This window comes from Oncorhynchus gorbuscha, linkage group LG11 (assembly GCF_021184085.1).
Source record: "Oncorhynchus gorbuscha isolate QuinsamMale2020 ecotype Even-year linkage group LG11, OgorEven_v1.0, whole genome shotgun sequence".
Taxonomy (NCBI): Eukaryota; Metazoa; Chordata; class Actinopteri; order Salmoniformes; family Salmonidae; genus Oncorhynchus; species Oncorhynchus gorbuscha.
The window spans coordinates 52,553,903-52,574,351 of record NC_060183.1 but is presented as its reverse complement, the minus strand read 5'-3'; the positions used below and the strand labels follow the sequence as shown (position 1 = coordinate 52,574,351).

The window sequence follows — 20,449 nt, the reverse complement described above, 5'->3', positions numbered from 1 at the left end:
TTTTGTTTTGTAATACATCATTACCATCTAGTGGGAAAGGGGGTGAATTGATATAGAACAGCACTATTCTTTATGGGATTGCATCAACACAATTTTCCTCCTAAACACATTCAAGTTAATTACTACATCTCACTATTTCACTTTCACTGCAACCCCTCAGCACCTCTTTCTCTGTGACTGAACTCACCAAATCAGAACCAACTGAAGCCAATCCATCCATCTGTCTGTCTCCATTGTCCTGTCAAGCCATTTGACTCTCTCTTTATCTCTAACTCTCTAGTAACCTGGTGGCAGCATACGAGAAGGCCAAGAAGAAGCACCAGGGCAAGCTGAAAAAGCTGGAGGCTCAAATGATGGCCATGGTGGAGCGTCACGAGACCCACGTCCGCATGCTCAAACAACGCATCGCCCTGCTGGAGGAGGAGAACTCACGGCCACACACCAATGAGACGTCCCTATGAGAACTCACCAGACGTCTCTATGAGAACTCACCAGACATCACTATGACCACTCACTGGACATCACTATGAGATCTCACAAGAATACATGGCAATGAGAGACATCACTATGAGATCTCACAAGAACTCACTAGGAGAACTCAAAGCTCCACACCAACAGGACCTCCGTGTGAGCATTATTATGAGCGGTTGGAGGAGGGGACGAGGGAGAGGAAAGACTGATGTGTGTTGAGAATGTAACCCTTTCCTACCAACCCAGAGATACCCTGCCGTCCTATTGGGCACATACACGTGAGGGAGGACACTGCGGTGATAGCTGCAAGGTCATTGGCCAGCTGATGGACTGGTAGAACTGCCAGGACCTATCAGAGTTGACGCTACAAATGAACACTACTCTATCAATCATCTCTGGAGAACAACACGAAATCATAATGTACTTTTGAAAGCACTACTATCCTTACTGGCAAATTATTCGCTATTATGTCTCCCACTTTATTTCATATGTTTATGGTAGTCTTTAGTAGCCTTTTTGTTATCTCAAGGTTTGACTGCAAATTATTTAGGAAATATTTTAGATCGGTCTTGTCATTTAAAGTTGTTCCTTTTTGTTGCCATTTGGCACTATTTTGAGCAATTCCCTTTTTAAGGAATTCCATTCTCTCAGCTCTACTTAACAACTTCACAGTTTTCAGTCTACAATGTACACTCTGCCATAGTGAAGACTCACTGAACACAAGGGCTCTATTCACTCAAACCTTTCACCGGGTTTGACGTCTGAACATAATTCTTCTTGCACTGTCATTTGAATTGTTACACAGGTAACAATGTTGTCTTTGATGTAACTGGCAAGCCTGCTTCCCAGATGGGGATAGGGCCCTAAGTCAATACCTCACAGTGTGCAAAATGTCCTTCCAATATGTATGGCAGTGTTTCAGCACGGGCCTTGAACTGTACAGCAGTGAATCAATCGCAAAATACTGTAGTAGGTGTGTGCATGGAGGGGAGATAACAATAGGGTTTTAAGTGTGTGTGTGTGAGAGAGAATGTTTGAGACAGAGATACAAGATTATGCCTTGTCATCCCCTTCCTACACACACAAACATCCTTTCCAGTCACAGCACTTTTCACTTCCCGCTGGATAATATCACCACATTGCCTTGTTGAGGACTCTTTGTTTTTCTGCAAGACTTAAACCTGCAAGACCTGTTAACCAATGGCTGCTCCACTTTCTCTGGACGAGGGAACCACATACTATACTATAGCAATCGGTGATGCTGCATTCTCCCACTCTACCTGACTGCTATATCGTTCAACATACTGTATCTACAAGTATACTTAAGCAGGGACAGACTGGTACCCAGATGACACCCATGTTTCTAGATAACCCTCAATAGCCTGGTATACAGACATTTTAATTAGGCAAGGGTGGGTCAATTGCATATAAATTCCATCTAATTTATTCATGGAAATTGTATTTGACAATATTTTTGCTTCGATTCATTAACCAAATGTCCCTTTCATTCCTTGAGTTTCAATGTATTTACCCCAGTCCTGCTATTTGGTAAGACCCACAGCATATGAAAGCAAGCACTGGCATGTAGACTATTAGTGTAGTAGTGATGTCATTTCCTCTTAATAAACTGATTATAATATTACTTATCACGCAAATACCTGTATTCTGTTTCTGTTGCGCATCTCGACCAGACCACACTCAGGTGAATCTGGGGAATAATCCAGTTGAGTGGGTGGTCTCACATTCTGTTCTGTGAATGAGACAGGGGTTAGAGGGGTAGCAAGGGGGGGGGGTTAAGAAAGGAGGGTTGGCAAACTAATGACCTTATTTGCACAGATATGTTTTGTAATCAAATCTTGGCAATCATTGTTTTGTTGGTTTTAATACAGATAGTATTTGTTTATATTATAAAGTAATAAACCAATTTTAAAGTAAAATGCCAATTGAGTGCTTCTCTGTTTTTCTTATGCTACAATAACGCCTGTCACGCAAACCAGCATTGATACATTCAGAAGACCAGGTTTAAAGTATACTTTTTTTTAAACATGTCTGTCTGTATTATGAGACTACTCTATTTTTAGTAATGTACTGTAATGCTCCGGGTGTCGTGGGTGTGGAGTCAAATGCAGGAGACAGAGTTCAATGCTGTGCGTCTTTTAATAGCACCAACGCACCACAGGGTGCTCACAAAAGTTACGTTCCCAACCAAAGGGAATCAAAAAATACAATGGAAAAAAATCACGACCAGGCACTAACACGTACCTCTACAACAGAGCCGAAGGTTACATTGAAATAATCCCGCACAACAACCAGGCGGGCCGGCTGTCTAATAAAGACAAACTAATTAACATGAACAGGTGCTACAACTAAACATACAAGGAGGGGGAGGAAAAACAATCAGTGGCAGCTAATAGGTCGGTGTAAAGAATTGCTATTCTCTTATGCAAGTGATCAGCCTACTGGGCTCACCCTTCTACATATCCTTTTATCAACACCGGTGACGACGACCGCCACCCGCCCGGGAAGGGGAAACACCCTCAGTCGGACTCGTGACATGTACAACTTCTTTCTCACTTACAATTATTCTTTGGAACGCTACTTCTCTTACACCGTTTAAGCTAGAAACGCCATTTAAACGTAAAAACGTGTAGACTGGTCAGGAACATTTTGATATCTTTTATACTTTTTAAACTATTAAGCTTTTTGTCCATCTTTTTGTCCTCCATCCACTTATGGGATATCTTCACCATTCTAAAGGCCCCATTGTTACAAACTCCCAGACTTCCAACATTCTATTCACAGTAACAATGTAACTTTTGACAAAGATCAGCTACTTTGACCACTTTCCCAACAACTTAGTCAAGAACGTATAAAATCTTTGTCTACATCTCTGCTATTGACATCTGAAATCAGAACCGAATTATCTTCTACCAATCAAGAAGTAAAGCTGTTTTAGAACCGTATTAACTAGTTTCATTAAGCTAACTTCCCTATGTTGAGTATAACTGGAACTTTGAAAAATATCAAACAATAGCAATGGAGAGCACAGTTATTTATACTGCACTCTAACTGCAGTAACACTGCAAAATTACTTCAGTAAAAATAGCTTATTTTGGATGCAGTGTTTGCACCATACTGCAGTTATACTGCACTCAAACTGCATTTATACTGAAGTGTACTGCAATTATACTGCACTCTGACTGCAATTTTGTTTCGTAAGGGGGCCTTTCATGGCAAATAGTGTGGCCCTCTACGTCACAATGGGATTCAATGAGTTCTTGCTTCTGTTGCTAAAACTTTCAACATTCTGACCGGATTACATAATGAACCAAAGTGTCTGTTGTTATGCTGGTTGCTTGGCTCTATTTTACCTCGTAGGAGGATGCAGGCAGTTATAGATCTATTTCACCTCATAAATTATTACCTCAGAATTACTCTCAAATGAGAGGTAGAGGGGGACACTATTTGGCCGGGAGACATTATTTGGCATGACAAGCCCACATACAAAAGTAATAAGGTTGATATAGTATTCTATTAAAGTAATCAGACCAGATATTTTAATATATTTCACTTTGATTATATTCCACTGCTTCACTTAAGAAAATTTTTAAACTTCTTCAACTACCACAAAAATACATTTAAAGAGCTGAAGCAAGTCACAAATGGTTTCTTCATGGGAAATTACCATCTAGTTTGTAGTGCTACACTGCTACTTGCAAGTCTTAAGTATCTATCTCCATAGTAACGTCATCAACAACTTAGGTAACATAACTAAAGTCTACTGTACCTATGAAAGGTAAGTGAGAATAGACAGTTAAACAAAAATAATTGTCTGAAGTTGATTGTAAATGTTTGATTCACTGTTCATGTCTGTCAGCTCTTGTGAGTGGGCCTATGTTTGTTAGATTCCCTGTTTGTGTCAATTTTGGCTACCTGTTGTCTTTGTTTGTATTACCTCTTGTTTGTAACAGTGAGTCGGTGTGTTAGTGCTTATGAATGGCTTCTGAGGACCAAGGTTTGCAGAACAGAGTTCTGGTGACCAGCTCAGGGAAGAGGAAGGAGAAACTCCGTCACAGTGTAGTGGCAAGGCCAGTCCACCTCAGCCCTGCAGGTAGACAGCACACATGCATATACACACACACACACACACACACACACACACACACACACACACACACACACACACACACACACACACACACACACACACACACACACACACACACACACACACACACACACACACACACACACACACACACCCCAGCTAGAACATCATGTTCTGAGAACCATATGTTTCTTAGAGCTTGTTAAAAGTGTGGTAGTCTGTTATTTTGCATACAACCTTCTCACAATTTTCTGGGTATGGTGGTGCAGGATAGTTGCTTGGCTTTGGAACATTCTCAGTACATGTATTCTCAGCACAATGTTATTCTGTGGGAATTTTAGTACTCAGCGTAACGCTTCCTCATGGTTCTATTTAAAGTCATGTTCTCATTGTTCAGAAAACGTGACAAAAACTTGCCGTAAAAACCACAAGAATACTTCAGTAACGGTCAGAGATCGTTCTAAGAATGTTATTTAAAAACATATACATTCCGTTCTCAGCATCAAGAAAACACTCTGTCCTCTATCTTGTTAAGTGTGTTCAGGTGTGTTGGCTGCGCCCACTAATTGGCCACACCTGATCTTAATGAGTGCTTGTTTCCTTTGAAATGGGGTCTGTTGGAATAGACTAAAATGAACAGCTTTGTATGACTTTAAAAAAACATGTCATGCTAACGCCATTTTGGTTCTAAATCCACGGATAGAATCATAGTAAAATGTTCTCAGAACCTCCCTGCAACCTACAAATTAAGGTTCCAAGAACAAGCTAAATGTTCACTTCCGTTCTCAGAATGTTTGAAAAGCTTTCGATTTTACCTGTCAGGAAACGTATGGCTTCGTTCCCAGAACCAATGGGAAACCAAAAACATACGTTCCCGCAACTTCCAAGGAACCAAATGTGCTAGCTGGGACAAACACAGATGCACACAGAGAGAAACTTGATACAACCAAACTTTCTTGTGGTGTCTTTGCCTTGTTTACCTTTACTCCCTGTCTGACTGTACCTCAGTATCTACAGATACCAATGGAACAGTGGCAGTTCCCAAGTGGATACACAGTCACACACAGAGGCCTGGACAAAAGGTCAAGGACCTCATCGGCCCTGAGAGAGAGGCAGCACTGAAAGCTATACAGACAGGTACCACCATCCTCGGCTCACATTCCCTATTTACAACTAACAGATAGGCTCCTACAGTATTTTTGATGTCTCTGCTCTGTGGTGGTGTTGTATTCAGGTGTGTATGTGGGCTGGAGATGTCCGGACTTGACCTGGGATTGTTTTAGAGTGGGTGACTCCTCCATGTGCTTCTGTGGACATCACCTGTATGAGCATGGGAAATACACAGGTACAATCTGTCTAAAAAATGGATTAAAAAAATTGTATGGTGTGTGTGTATGTGCCTGGTCTACACGAGTGTACTTAAACTAGTTTGTGATTACATAATGGTGTGTCTGTGTGTGTGCGTCAGGCTCCAGTGTGCGTGTGCCCTGCTTGGTCCCGTCCTGTAGTTGCGGGGCCTTTGCCTTCATGCCGTCCCGTCCAGAAGAGGTGGGGGAGCCGTGGGTTAGAGGGAGACCTGGGTTTGACTCCCAGGTCTGGAGGGCCCTCTGTCGGTGCAAACACCCCCACCAGCAACACTCTCCCAGGGCAGGACACTCCTGCAGGGCGGGAGGTACGGTAGTGAACAATAAATGGACATGTGAGCCGCTCAATGATGTAATAATTTCAAACATAAATGACATGACTGTATGTGTTCATACATTTCCCAAATGGTGGGACAGGACCCAGTAGTACAGTTTGATAGGGTTTCACTTTGTTTCATGGCACCCTTATATGGGATAAATCAAATAAATCAAAGCATATTTTATTAGTCACATTGCCGAATACAACAGGTGTAGGTAAACCTTACAGTGAAATGCTAACTTGTGAGCCCCTAACCAACAATACATTTTTAAAAAAAAATAAGGATAAGAAAAGAGATAAAAATTAACAAGTAATTAAAGAGCAGCAGTAAATTAACAATAGCGAGACTATATACAGGGGGCAACAGATACAGAGGCAATGTGCGGGGGCATCGGTTAGTTGAGGTAGCATGTAAATGTAGGTAGAGTTATTAAAGCGACTATGCATAGATGACAACAGAGAGTAGCAGTGGTGTAAAGAGGGGGTGGGGGTGGGGGGGACAATGCAAATATTCTGGGCAGCCATCTGACTAGATGTTCAGGAGTCTTATGGCTTGGGGGTAGAAGCTGTTTAGAAGCCTCTTAGACCTAGACTTGGCGTTCCGGTACCGCTTGCCTTGCGGTAGCAGGGAGAAGAGTCTATGACTAGGGTGGTTGGAGTCTTTGACAATTTTTACGGCCTTCCTCTGACACCACCTGGTATAGAGGTCCTGGATGGCAGGAAGCTTGGCCCCCGTGATGTACTGGGCCGTAGGCACTATCCTCTGTAGTGCCTTGCGGTCGGAGGCCGAGAAGTTGCCATACCAAAGCAGTGATGCAACCAGTCAGGATGCTCTCGATGGTGCAGCTGTAGAACCTTTGGAGGATCTGAGGACCCATGCCAAATATTTTCAGTCTCCTGAGGGGGAATAGGTTATGCTTGGACCATGTTAGTTTGTTGGTGATGTTGACACCAAGGAACTTGAAATTCTCAACCTGCTCCACTGCAGCCCCGTCGATGAGAATGGGGGCGTGCTCGGTCCTCTTTTTCCTGTAGTCCACGATCATCTCCTTAGTCTTGATCACGTTCAGGGAGAGGTTGTTGTCCTGGCACCACACGGCCAGGTCTCTGACCTCCTCCCTATAGGCTGTCTCATCATCGTCGATGATCAGGCCTACCACTGTTGTGTCATCGGCAAATTTAATGATGGTGTTGGAGTCGTGCCTGCCCGTGCAGTCATGAGTGAACAGGGAGTACAGGAGGGGACTGAGCACGCACCCCTGAGGGGCCCCTGTGTTGAGGATCAGCGTGGCGGATGTGTTGCTACCTACCATTACCACCCGGGGGCAGCCCGTCAGGAAGTCCAGGATCCAGTTGCAGAAGGAGGTGTTTAGTCCCAGGGTCCTTAGCTTATTGATGAGCTTTGAGGGCACTGTAGTGTTGAACGCTGAGCTGTAGTCAATGAATAGCATTCTCACATACAGTTGAAGTCGAAAGTTTACATACACTTAGGTTGGAGTCATTAAAACTAGTTTTTCAACCACTCCACAAATTTATTGTGAAAAAACTATAGTATTGGTAAGTTCGTTAGGACATCTACTTTGTGCATGACACAAGTAATTTTCCCAAAAATTGTTTACAGAAAGATTATTTCAATTCACTGTATCACAATTCCAGTGGGTCAGAAGTTTACATATTCTAAGTTGACTGTGTCTTTAAGGACAACACAGTCAAGGTATTGGAGTGGCCATCGTAAAGCCCTGACCTCAATCTTATAGAAACGTTGTGGGCAGAACTGAAAAAGCGTGTGCGAGCAAGGAGGCCTTCAAACCTGACTCAATTACACCAGCTCTGTCAGGAGTAATGGGCCAAAATTCCCCCAACTTATTATGGAAAGCTTGTGGAAGGCTACCCGAAACGTTTGACCCAAGTTAAACAATTTAAAGGCAATGTTACCAAATACAAATTGAGTGTATGTAAACTTCTAATCCACTGGGATGAAGGAAATAAACGCTGAAACAAATCATTCTTTCTACTATTTTTCTGACATTTCACATTCTTAAAATACAGTGGTGATCATAACTGACCTAAGACAGGGAATTTTTACTGGGATAAATTCCCAGTAAAAATGCCCTGTCTTATGTCAGTTAGGATCACCACTTTATTTTAAGAATGTCATGAATTGTGAAAAACTGAGTGTTAATATATTTGGCAAGGTGCATGTAAACTTCTGACTTCATCTGTCGGTGTTCCTTTTGTCCAGGTGGGAAAGGGCAGTGTGGAGTGCAATAGAGATTGCATCATCTGTGGATCTGTTGGGGCGGTATGCATATTTGAGTGGGTCTAGGGTTTCTGGGATGATGGTGTTGATGTGAGCCATGACCGGCCTTTCAAAGCACTTCATGGCTACAGATGTGAGTACTACGGGTCGGTAGTCATTTAAACAGGTTACCTTTGTGTTCTTTGGCACAGGCACTATGGTGGTCTGCTTGAAACATGTTGGTATTACGGACTGCTTCAGGGAGAGAGCATGCTCGGAGTACACGTCCTGGTAATCCGTCTGGCTCTGCAGCCTCGTGAATGTTGACCTGTTTAAAGGTCTTACTCACATTGGCTGTGGAGAGCGTGATCACACAGTCTTCTGGTAACAGCTGGTGCTCTCATGCATGTTTCAGTGTTATTTGCCTCGAAGCAAGCATAGAAGTAGTTCAGCTCATCTGGTAGGCTCGTGTCACTGGGCAGCTCTCGGCTGTGCTTCCCTTTGTAGTCTGTAATAGTTTGCAAGCCCTGAAACATCCCACGAGCATCAGAGCCGGTGTAGTACAATTCGATCTTAGTCCTTTATTGATGCTTTGCCTGTTTGATGGTTCGTCAGAGGGCATAGCGGGATTTCATATAAGCTTCCAGGTTAGAGTCCCGCTCCTTGAAAGTGGAAGCTCTAGCGTTTAGCTCAGTGCGGATGCTGCCTGTAATCCATGGCTTCTGGTTGGGGTATATACATATGGTCACTGTGGGGACGATGTCATCAATGCACTTATTGATGTAGCCAGTGACTGATGTAATGCCATCGGAGGAATCTCTGAACATATTCCAGTCTCTGCTAGCAAAACAGTCCTGCAGCTTAGCATCTGCTTCATCTGACTACTTTTTTATTGATCTAGTCACGGGTGTTTCCTGCTTTAACTGTTGCTTGTAAGCAGGAATCAGGAGGATAAAATTATGGTCAGATTTGCCAAATAGAGGGTGAGGGAAAGCTTTGTGTGTGGAGTGTAGGTGGTCCAGAGTTCTTTTTCCTCTGGTTGCACATTTAACATGCTGATAGAAATTTGATAATACAGATTTAAGTTTACCTGCATTAAAGTCCCCAGCTACTAGCAGCGCCATCTCTGGGGGAGCATTTTCTTGTTTGCTTATGGCAGAATACAGCTCATTCAATGCTGTCTTAGTGCCAGCCTCTGACTGTGGTGGTATGTAAACAGCTGCAAAGAATACAGATGAAAACTCTCTCGGTAGGTAGTGTGGTCTACAGCTTATCATGAGACTCTACCTCAGGCGAGCAATAGCTCAAGACTTCCTTTGATATCGTGCACCAGCTATTGTTTTAGAAAATACATAGTCCGCCACCCTTTGTCTTACCAGACCCCGCTGTTCTATCCTGCCGGTACATCATATAACCAGCCAGCTGTATGTTGATATTATCGTCGTTCAGCCATGACTCGGTGAAGCACAAGACGTTATAGTTTTTAATGTCCCGTTGGTAGTTTAATCTTCCGCGTAACTCATAGATTTTAATCTCCAAAGATTGCACGTTTGCTAGTAGAATGGAGGGAAGTGGGGGTTTCTTCGATCGCCTACGAATTCTCAGAAGGCAGCCCGCCCTTCGGCCCCTCTTTCCCCATCTCCACTTCACGCAGATCACGGGGTCTGGGAACTGTTCCCGAGGAAGCAGTATATCCTTTGTGTCGGGCTCGTCAGTCTTGAAATTTAAAAAAGGATTCTGCTAGTCCGTGGTGAGTAATCGCAGTCCTGATGTCAAGAAGTTATGTTCGGTCATAAGAGACGGTAGTGGCAACATTATGTACAAAATAAGTAAAAAATAAGTTGCAAATAAACAAACAAAAAAACCACAATCGGCTGGGGCATGTAAAAAGTCTGCCTTCTTCTCCGGCACCATGTTTACTCCTGTGTGCAATGGTGTCTTATGGCCCCCAGGATGTCGCTGTGTTATCTTCCAGTCCAGCTTCCTGTGTGCTTCATGTGACCAGCACTGGGAGAAGCATGAGACGTTCTTCGAAACTGAGCAGTCCAGGAGAAAGCAGGGCCTGCCATACGGTGAGCTAGGAGAAGTCCTGGAACATTATACCAAATGGTCCACCCAGCCACTAAAAAACATTGTTTGAATAGGAATATCTGTAGGGGAGAGCAGGGTAAGTGGAGCCATTTTTTACATTCAGCATCACTCCGTCAAGGGAAATATATTATTCTTTCTAACAAAGACTTCGATGGGGTTAAGGTCAGGGCTCTGTGCATGGTGTTACGTGATTCATCACTCCAGAGAACGCATTTCCACTGCTCCAGAGTCCAATGGCAGCGAGCTTTACACCACACCATCCGACACCAGCCGACACTTGTGTTTGGCTGCTCGACCAAGGAAACCCATTTCATGAAGCTCCCGACGAACAGTTATGGTGCTGCTTTTGCTTCTAGAGGCAGTTTGGAACTCCGTAGTGAGTGTTGCAACCGAAGACAAACGATCTTTGCGCGCTTTACGCTTCGGCACTCGGTCGTCCCGTTCTGTGAGCTTGTGTGGTCTACCACTTCGTGGCTGAGCCGTTGTTGCACCTAGACATTTCCACTTCACAATAACAGCACTTACAGACCGGGCAGCTCTTGCAGGGCAGAAATTTGATTTACTGACTTGTTGGAAAGGTGGCATCCTATGACGGTTCCACGTTGAAAGTCACAGGTCTTCAGTAAGGCCATTCTACACACAATTTTTGTCTATGGAGATTGCATGGCGGTGGGCTCGATTGGCTGTGTACTCTGTTAGCAACGGGTGTGGCTGAAATAGCCAAATCCACTAATTGTATATATAGTGTATATTTCAGGATGTTGTGTATCCCTGGAAATCATCAGAATTCATGTAAACAGTTTTGAAACATAGCTTGTCCAAAAAGTGGTCTCTTTACTCCATACACCCCGGGTATGGAGTAAGTTGAGCCATGGGACAGGGTAAGTTAAGCCACCTACAAATGTCTGTACTGAATTAAATACTACCACTGCCTTTTTTAAAGGTTTTATTTCCCAAACACAATAGCTTTTTTTTGTCTTTTAGTAATATTTTAACACAGGCTTAACACCTAACAAACACTTTGTACTTTTTAAAACAATTTAAAAATAGGCCAGCCCCTGTTGTTACCTCGTATCCAAGTGATAATGCCTTGTATCACGCTTGAGAAGAAAACAACATACATTTGCTCAACTTGACATTGGCTCAACTTACCACTCTCCCCTGCAGGATTTCTAATGGTTGTGGCCCCCTGTTGGGTTGCAACTGATTCCTCTTGGTCCTATAGAATTAGATATTGGTGATGTTCCAGGTTGGCTTTTTTTGCAGCAAAATGTTTAAAGCAACAAACTGACATTTCCCTCTGCTTGGTTTCAACAGGAGACGCATACATGCCTTTTGCAGAGGTCCCCACCCTGAGAAATGCTGTTTTAACAGGCAGATTGAAGGACACTTATGCCTTGTCAGACAGCATAAGAAAGGCTGTTTAATCATCATCATTCAAGGGGGTGGGTGGGGTGGGGGGGGGGGGGTCTGGAACCATAATGACATGCACATTACTGCTTATTATCCATTTTGTCTACAAAAAAATATTTACAAAAAATTACACAAGCCACATACAAATGAACAACAACTTACAGACACACACAATGTCTACATCTCATCTCCCCAGACCCAGCATACTCACACCTCCATCCCTAGTGCCTCCATTATTGTTTGCCACTTGGCCTTAAATTGTGCCGATTCGTTTTTCTCGGTCGCCCATGCTATTTCAATGTTTCAATAATAAATTATTAAAACAGATAAAAAGTATGTTTACATTGTAATTCTTCTGACAGCCAACTTTCGAGCTCCACCCACAACTTCCGGACTTTATAGTATTCCCAGAAAGTATGGATTATTGAGTCATTGTTAGTTGACCCCTTGTTAATTTTCAGACTTTTGACTCTTGTATAATTAATTCTATACTTTAGTTTATACTGACTATACTTTAGTTTATTCTGACTCAAATATGGTTCCCTCAAGGTTGCTCTGATGTCAAATAAACATTTTGGGACGTATAACTTTTGGTCAGTCCAAAATGACTTTTTAATTTGGTAATGGAAATAAATGTATTTCCTGTTACCAAGTCATTCACAGTTTCTATGCCTTTAGTTTTCCATCTGGACCAATTTATTGGTGAATTCTGAATTAGTGAGTGTTATTGGTTCTTGTAGAATACATTTAATTTTCTTCCATATTGTTATAGTGTTCTTAACTATGAAGTTGTTAATGTCCTTAGCTTTATCCTTTTAAAATAGACATGTACAAAGAGTCTGGTGAGAGCATGTGCATCTTCAAAATGTACCCATTGTTCCTCCATATAGTATCACGACCCAGGATGAGACCCAAATGCAGACACAGGAGGCAGATGGTTAGAGTCTCTGATATTTAATGATAGACGAGGCAAGTCGAGGACAGGCAGAAGTTCGTAAACCAATTCAGAGTCAGATGGGAACTGGATGACAGACAGGCTCGAGGTCAGGGCAGGCAGAATGGTATGGCAGGCGGGCTCAGAGTCAGGACAGGCAGAAAAGGCAAGAACCGGGAGGACTAGAAAACAGGGCCTGGAAAAACACACTGGTAGACTTGACAAGCCAAGACAAACTGGCAACAGAGAACACAGGTATAAAAACAGGAGACAGAGGGCTGTGAGACGTAGGTTTAATTCTGGACACACGAAAAATGGGATGTATACGGAGGGTACGGGGCAACAGAAGACGAACAGCAGGAGGGGCTAATGATCTTGGAAATGGGGAAAGGGCCGAAAAGTAGTTAAGTAGGTCCTATAATTGAGTGTAGTCTGGCCCAAGGGTGAGAAGGCGAACAGAAAGGCACTGGAGCGACGAACCGCCTTTGCTGTCTGCCTGGCCAGTTTCCCTCTCTCCACTGGGATTCTCTGCCTCTAACCCTATTACAGGGGCTGAGTCACTGGCTTACTGGTGCTCTTCCTTGCCGTCCCTAGGAGGGGTGCGTCACTTGAGTGGGTTGAGTCACTGATGTGATCTTCCTGTCCGGATTGGCGCCCCCATCGGGTTTGTGCCGTGGGGGAGATCTTCGTGGGCTATGCTCAGTCTTGTCTCAGGATAGTATGTTTGTGTTTGAAGATATCCCTCTAGTGGTGTGGGGGCTGTGCTTTGGCAAAGTGTGTGGGGTTATATCCTGCCTGTTTGGCCCTGTCCTGTGGTATCGTCGGACAGGGCCACAGTGTCTCCTGACCACTCCTGTCTCAGCCTCCAGTATTTATGCTGCAACAGTTTGTGTCGGGGGGCTAGAGTCAGTCGGTTATATCTGGAGTATTTCTCCTGTCTTATCTGGTGTCCTGTGTGAATTTAAGTATGCTCCCTCTAATTCTCTCTCTTTTTCTCTCTTTCTCTTACTCTCTCTCTTCTCTCGGGAGACCTGACCCCTAGGACCATGCCTCAGGACTACCTGGCCTGATGACTCCTTGCTGTCCCCAGTCCATCTGGTCATGCTGCTTCTCCAGTTTCAACTGTTCTGCCTGTGGCTATGGAACCCTGACCTGTTCCCTGGATGTGCTGCCTTGTCACGGACCTGCTGTTTTGGACTTTCCCTCTACTGCACCTGCTGTCTCTAACTCTGAATGATCGGCTATGAAAAGCCAACTGACATTTACTCCTAAGGTGCTGACCAAAATCATATGTGCATGAGGGGATTCAATTGGGCAGGAACTGCATACTCCCATTGTGATTGCCCGACACTCTCACGTTAATGGGAAACGTAGTGTGGGTGACTCTGCCAATAAAGCGTCCGTCCAATGGTCTGGCATCCATGGGAATGGAGAGTGGTTGTGTGGAGATGCCCAGCGCAGACACCAGAGTACACAGGTATAAATACACAGGGGATAATGGGAAGATGGAGCAACACCTGGGGGGGGGTGGAGACAAGCAAAGACAGGTGTAACTATGTTTTTTTTTTTAAAGACACACTTGTATTGTATACTTAATGTCCATTCCAATTTACCATACAATATTGAATACATACAGTATATAGATTAAATTAAATACATGTAATATCTCAGTACCATCATTCTCATTGCTGGTCATCGAAACGGCTCTGTTGACTGTCATATTAACTAGGCCAGCCTCTCTGATGTAGCTCTCAGGCATGTTATCTTACCTACTGTAAACTGATACCTGTCATGTTTTATATGTGAGAGTAAGACTCAAAACTCAATACTTGATGACTCCTAGTGGACTTCATCCAAAATAATTTAGTCCAATAGGCTTAAGGCCAATGGGCTCAAATAACATTTAAAAATATTTAAATTACTTTCACATACATTCTGAAGTACGTATTCAGATAACCTTCATTTGATAAAAACACGTAGTTGGATGTTGGATATTGGAATGTATGTGGAAATACATTGAAATGCACTAACTCAAATACACTCCCATACATTTATCCTAGGTATTTGAAAATAGTATTTGAAATAGGTATTTGAAAATACTTTCAATTACAAAGACTATTTTTATTTTTTTAACAAATAATCTTTTACTTAAATAATTTAAGTTGTTTTGGGCTGTATTATTTGAAACTCAAATACTCAAATCCACAGAAAAAAATAACTAAAAAACACATGTATTTGAACTCAGCTTTGACTACCTGTATGGAGGTTTAATCACAATAGTCTAGTGGCTTCCTTTCCTAGTGTTCTGTGCTTCATCTGCAGTAATCTGAAAACAAACAAAGAGTTAGAGATAGCAGTACGGGGGATTTCAGAAATGTGACATTTATTACCTTTCAGAATCTTTTATATCAGTGCAGACGAGGGGAAGCAGACAAACAGGAATCTCCTTTTAGACTATTGAGACTAAGTATAGCATTGTTCAGCAATCTTATGCATTTCCTAAAATTATATAATAAGTAAACATAATAGCCTATTTATTCGCCCAATAAACCATTTGGATGGAGGAAACCAGGTTTAGCTTTCTGATTGGTGTGTCTGTGCAATTTCCTCTTTGCTTCTGCATATCAGACTTGGCTGTTCATATTATGCTGATTCATTTTGGAAGACCCTATGAAATAGGAAGTAGATATGTCAGATATTATGTGATCTATTATGTTTTTGTATCGAGAGAAGGAAAAATAGAAAAGTATATTGTTTACTCACAGGTGGGTTTTTGTTGAGTTGGTGCCACATCCCAAATGTATGATTAATAATATTTATTTGGCTGTGGCTATAAATAAATATACTTCAAATCCATTCTTATGTAATAGCATAAGGTATTCTTACCCAATGAGTCAGGACCATGGATTAAATTGAGAATTTGGAGGAGCCTGATTTAGAGGAGTTAAGGTAAGGGTTGATCCAAGGTTGAACAAAAGGCTAGGGTTATGCCAATATTAGGGTTAGGGTTGTAGATGAGGCTAGAATAAGGTTTGTACCGGGATGTGGATATGAAGCTAAGGTTAGGGTTGTGGTTGAGGCCAGGGGCGGTCCTGGACATAAGTGACATAGACGGTCGCCTAGGGCCCCCGGCCGCCAGGGGACCCAACCACCCAAAAATAAATAATAATGTAAGAACTCAGTCAGGATCTCAACTTAGAATAGAATGCACAAGGTGCTATTTCAAAATGTGGTTGTACATTAGTAGTTGTCCTCTTGTGTTTTTAGATTGGTAAAGTGGTCTACCCAGCTATCTAAACTTATAGAAATCATGGTCAAATTACTGCCTGGGCACGAAGGGCACGTGCCCAGGGGCCCTGACCTCGAAGGTACCCCCATTGATTTTGTTAGTCACTCAGATATCATATTAACATGGCATAAGTCATGTCAAAATGTGTAGAATTTCAGGAAATAATCTGTAAAACTGTGAATGTTTCTCTCCGCACCATAGCAAAACGTCATGAAATTAGAAGAAAAATGTAGAAATGTTCTCTCCGCCCCATGGCAAAATGTGTAGAATTACAGGAAATTATTATTTATTTATTTATTTATTATTGCCATCTAGAGATGGGCCACTAAAATGTTTTGCCAAATCTCAACTAGGGCCCCCAAAATGCTAGGGCTGGCCCTGGTTTAGTCTAGGGTTAGGGTTGTGGCTGAGGTTTAGGGTTGCACCAGGAGGTGGACATGAAGCTAAGTTTAGGGTTATGGCTAGGGTTACTGCTGTAAGTAAAATGTATTCCATTCTAGGGTTAGGATTAGTACTTTAATACTTTAATTCTTCTTCTACTGTTTGAACCAAGGTGCAGTAGCTCAGCTCTGGGTAGCTCCGCTCTGGGTAGCTCCACTCAATGTAACGGACGTTTCTTTGAAGATAAAAGAAAGGTTACCATAAGGTCTTGTAGTTGGGGATATGTTTGCATTATTTATTAATTTATGTATGTGAAATGCTTGATTACTAAACTACAATAAAAACATGAACACTGAAAAAGTTTGGCAAGATACTGCCAGTCATTTACCTATTTTATGACTGAAACCATGGGATCTGTGACCGAATGAGAGAGAAAGACACACCTAGGTCATAAAAAACTAAGTATTGATAAGGGCTACAAATGACGTTACATACCTGTGGACCGAAGCTTATAGAACAGGATTTGTAAAGAAATCAACATCTTTCTGTTGCGGGGAATTTACGGTCTTGGCCTACCAGCGACAAAATTATGGCAAATCCACTGTTGAATATCTTTTACCTAGGAGTTATGCTTCCTATAGCTTTGTCTATTGGTGAGTATATTCTGTATTTCTGCATTCTCTCAATGAACCCTTCTTTGCTTTATCACCTTGCTTTAACTACAGCATGTGTGCTACTGTAAGAAGTACCTGCACTCCTACTTTGTCATAATACCTTTATGCCAGTTATATCAAAGCAAAATCAAGTAAAGCCAACAGGGTTACTAAATCTAGTAGTGGAAATAATGTTGTTTTTTTTCCTCGGAAATGAATGACTGATGATATCATGTATTCCATCCCATCTTACATGTAAGGCTGGGTTTACATTGTGAATGGGGTCCTTTCTCAATATTATTCAGATGCATATTGACATTTTTTTGATGTGTGTCGGAAATAAAGAAGAAAACACACAACTGAGATGGTTCAAACTAGAATGAGAATGCACTTGCAAATCATAAATCCACACTGTTTTTACTGTTAAAGAACTCAGTCCAAACTGTCAAGAGAACATGGGCTGTCACTAGTCAGTTACTTCTTCGGCGTTGGGGAATTTACTCTGAAAATATAGTTTAAACTGTTAACAATTACTTCAAGCGATACGTAAGCTACCATTAAGAAAAACATAGCTTATTTAACTAAAGTGACTTAGATAAAGTAGTTCTACATCCAAACTACTTTGTGAAAAATTATATCTAAATCTGAAATGTCATAGACTACAAATTGCAAGAAAATATCACTCTGAAGTCAGATGTTAACAGAATGTGCAATTTAGACTATTAAAAAAAAGTGAGAATTAGGCACACAAAAAGTGATTAAAGTGAGAATTAGGCATTGCATACTTCACACATTTTATTTTTGCTAAAAAAAGATGTGTAGTTCCAGTAATTAGCTACACCACTACATGGCAAAAAAAGTAATTAACTACTGAAAATTGCAACTTGAATTTAGTTAAACTACCACCAAGCTACTGCAAAATGTAATTAAATTACTAGTTGAACTAAATGTAGCTCACTACTTCCCAACGCTGATCTTCTTCTCTCAGAACCGTTTTGCAGTAGGAAGATGGACGAGGGAAAGCCAGCAGAGGGAAAGGAAGATCTCACTAAACTGCAGTTTTACTACGATGAGGGGGCAGGCATCTGCTTTCCTTTCATCTACAAAGGACTGGAAGGGAATGAGAACCGCTTCAACACAGACAGGGCGTGCATGGAGGCCTGCTCTGCCAAGTTTGACGAGCTCTACCCAGCTGCAGGTAGGCTGCTACAGAGAGTGGGAAGAGAGAGTGGCTGCTGTATGGTGGCCATTTTTTTAGGTGTAGATTCAAAGAGAACTAACAAACAGGAAGTCTATATGACAGATACAAACTGTACAGTGTTGCATTGGTGTATTGGATTTTATAATAATGGTTAGTGATTGATGAACTCATAATGGACAAGATATTGTCCAAACCATATAATAAGCAAATAGACATAGCATACACAGCAATTCTACAATCAGATTATTATGCTACGCTACTCTCTCAAAATGATCCATCCATTAAAGGAAGAATTGTTGAGCTATTCATAGAAGTTCATCAAACCCATAATTTCCTCTCATATGTTCTCTCTGCTCTCTCAGGTGCAGTGTGTGACCTTCGATTAGACCATGGCAGTTGCTTTGCCATGTTGTTGATGTACTACTACAACGCAGTAGAGGGAACCTGCCGTATCTTCCACTACGGGGGCTGTCAGGGCAATGGCAACCGTTTCGAGACCAGAGAGCACTGTCAACAGACATGCATGGGTCAGTTCACTATCTATGTTTGTGATACCACTATTTCTTATCTCTCCCTCTACATCTGAGGTAACGATAATATGCACCCAAAGTAACAACGCCCCATTTTCAACATAATATTATAATAATAATATATGCCATTTAGCAGACGCTTTTATCCAAAGCGACTTACAGTCATGTGTGCATACATTCTACGTATGGGTGGTCCCGGGGATCGAACCCACTACCCTGGCTTTATAAGTGCCATGCTCTACCAACTGAGCTACAGAAGGACCAACATAAAGAACATACATATTTCTCTTTCTCTCTACTGCTATATGTAAATGCATGTTTATGTATGAAATGTGTATGAAAATAGTCTGTAGACACTAAAGGGCATTTTAGACATTGAGGTGCATTTCCTCCTTACACTGCACACTTAGACACTCAGCTGACTTCCACTGTCTTGACAGTTTTTCTTTAGTCCACTAGAGGTCCTTCCTCCACCACTTCATTACAACTACAGTATATTACTGATGCTTGTTCATCCTGTTCATGTGAGCTGTTCTTCTTCTGCAGCCAAAGGAGCCAGGGGTGGTGCTGCTGCAGAGCCAGGAGCTAACCCAGATGAGAGTTCCACTAATGCAGGTACAGCAATACCTCTTGTGCCATTTTTGTAGAGTTGATTAGCTAGAGTTTGAGATCATGTTGACCCTAACAAATTAGGTAGTATGTTGATGATTATCTTGGTAATGGACCTATATTGTCAATATGAATGATTTATTTTTAACTGTCTGTTGTGTTTTCCCTTTTCTCAGGACTGATCGTGGGTATTTTAGGAGGAGTTATGTTCACCGTGGCAGTGATCTCTGCTATTGTTCTCTTTGTTGTCCAAAGGTAGTGGGTATTCTTACAAAGTCAATATAGTAACCTTTTTTTAAGGAAAGGGATGAGAACAATATGTAAATGTCATGGTAATATCAATAAGTGTGTTACATTCTGACATTTTATAACGTTCTTTTTCAAATTCACAGGAAAGGGACATCAAGCAAAGATGGGAGAGAGCAGGAACTACCTATTGAGATGTCCTAGAGATGTATTACCCTCGACACCATTTTCAAATTACTTTTTTGTTTAGGATTTCATTTACATTTGTTAGGAATTAAAATGTTGTACTCCATTTAGGTTGAATAAAAAAGGAAAATGTATGCCATGCTTTATCTATATATTTTTAGTTTTTTTTACTGTGGAATGTTTTTGACATTGGATAGACATGGCTAGACACTATCCCCCTTGTATTTGCTGTTGACATAGTTAGTACAGTAGGTAATGAACATTAACCAACCTGTAGATAATACAAAACTGCAGGTTGAATGTTGTAACAGGACTGATCTGATCAACTCTGATCTGATCAAAAGCATTGATCAACTCTGAAAACTGGCCTCAGACTTATATACTGTATATGTATATACTATCGGTCCAAAGTTTT

General features: G+C 41.8%; 3 protein-coding genes across 8 annotated transcripts in view; all 3 read left to right on the top strand.

Annotated features, from left to right (window-relative positions):
* LOC124048917 (colorectal mutant cancer protein) overlaps window positions 1-2,263 on the top strand; it is a 127,127-nt gene extending 124,864 nt beyond the window's left edge. For 2 of the 4 annotated variants that reach the window (XM_046370093.1, XM_046370092.1), the window contains exon 19: window positions 281-2,263. In XM_046370093.1, coding sequence (XP_046226049.1) covers window positions 281-461 — 181 coding nt within the window. In that variant the 3' untranslated portion in view covers window positions 462-2,263. The remainder of the gene's footprint in view (window positions 1-280) is intronic. The other 2 variants (XM_046370094.1, XM_046370095.1) reach the window with 2 other exon arrangements.
* Window positions 2,264-2,997: 734 nt separating this feature from the next.
* LOC124048915 (protein FAM221B-like) lies at window positions 2,998-12,048 on the top strand. Of its 3 annotated transcripts, none has more exons than XM_046370089.1 (7): window positions 2,998-4,267; window positions 4,443-4,582; window positions 5,597-5,716; window positions 5,814-5,924; window positions 6,048-6,251; window positions 10,454-10,573; window positions 11,910-12,048. In XM_046370089.1, exons 2-7 carry the CDS (start codon window positions 4,468-4,470, stop codon window positions 12,017-12,019), a joined length of 780 nt encoding a protein of 259 aa, XP_046226045.1. In that variant the 5' UTR covers window positions 2,998-4,267; window positions 4,443-4,467; the 3' UTR covers window positions 12,020-12,048. The 3 variants fall into 3 exon arrangements, with proteins under 3 accessions (XP_046226045.1, XP_046226044.1, XP_046226046.1); XM_046370088.1 differs by having other exon boundaries at window positions 5,588-5,716; XM_046370090.1 differs by lacking the exon at window positions 10,454-10,573 and having other exon boundaries at window positions 5,588-5,716; window positions 11,910-12,025.
* A 5,036-nt stretch (window positions 12,049-17,084) lies between these two features.
* Window positions 17,085-20,168, top strand: LOC124048916 (putative Kunitz-type serine protease inhibitor). The gene is made up of 6 exons (XM_046370091.1): window positions 17,085-17,262; window positions 18,251-18,460; window positions 18,826-18,990; window positions 19,540-19,608; window positions 19,779-19,857; window positions 19,995-20,168. The coding sequence occupies exons 1-6, from the start codon at window positions 17,199-17,201 to the stop codon at window positions 20,050-20,052; spliced, it is 645 nt and encodes a 214-aa protein (XP_046226047.1). The 5' UTR covers window positions 17,085-17,198; the 3' UTR covers window positions 20,053-20,168.
* The last annotated feature ends 281 nt before the right edge of the window (window positions 20,169-20,449 follow it).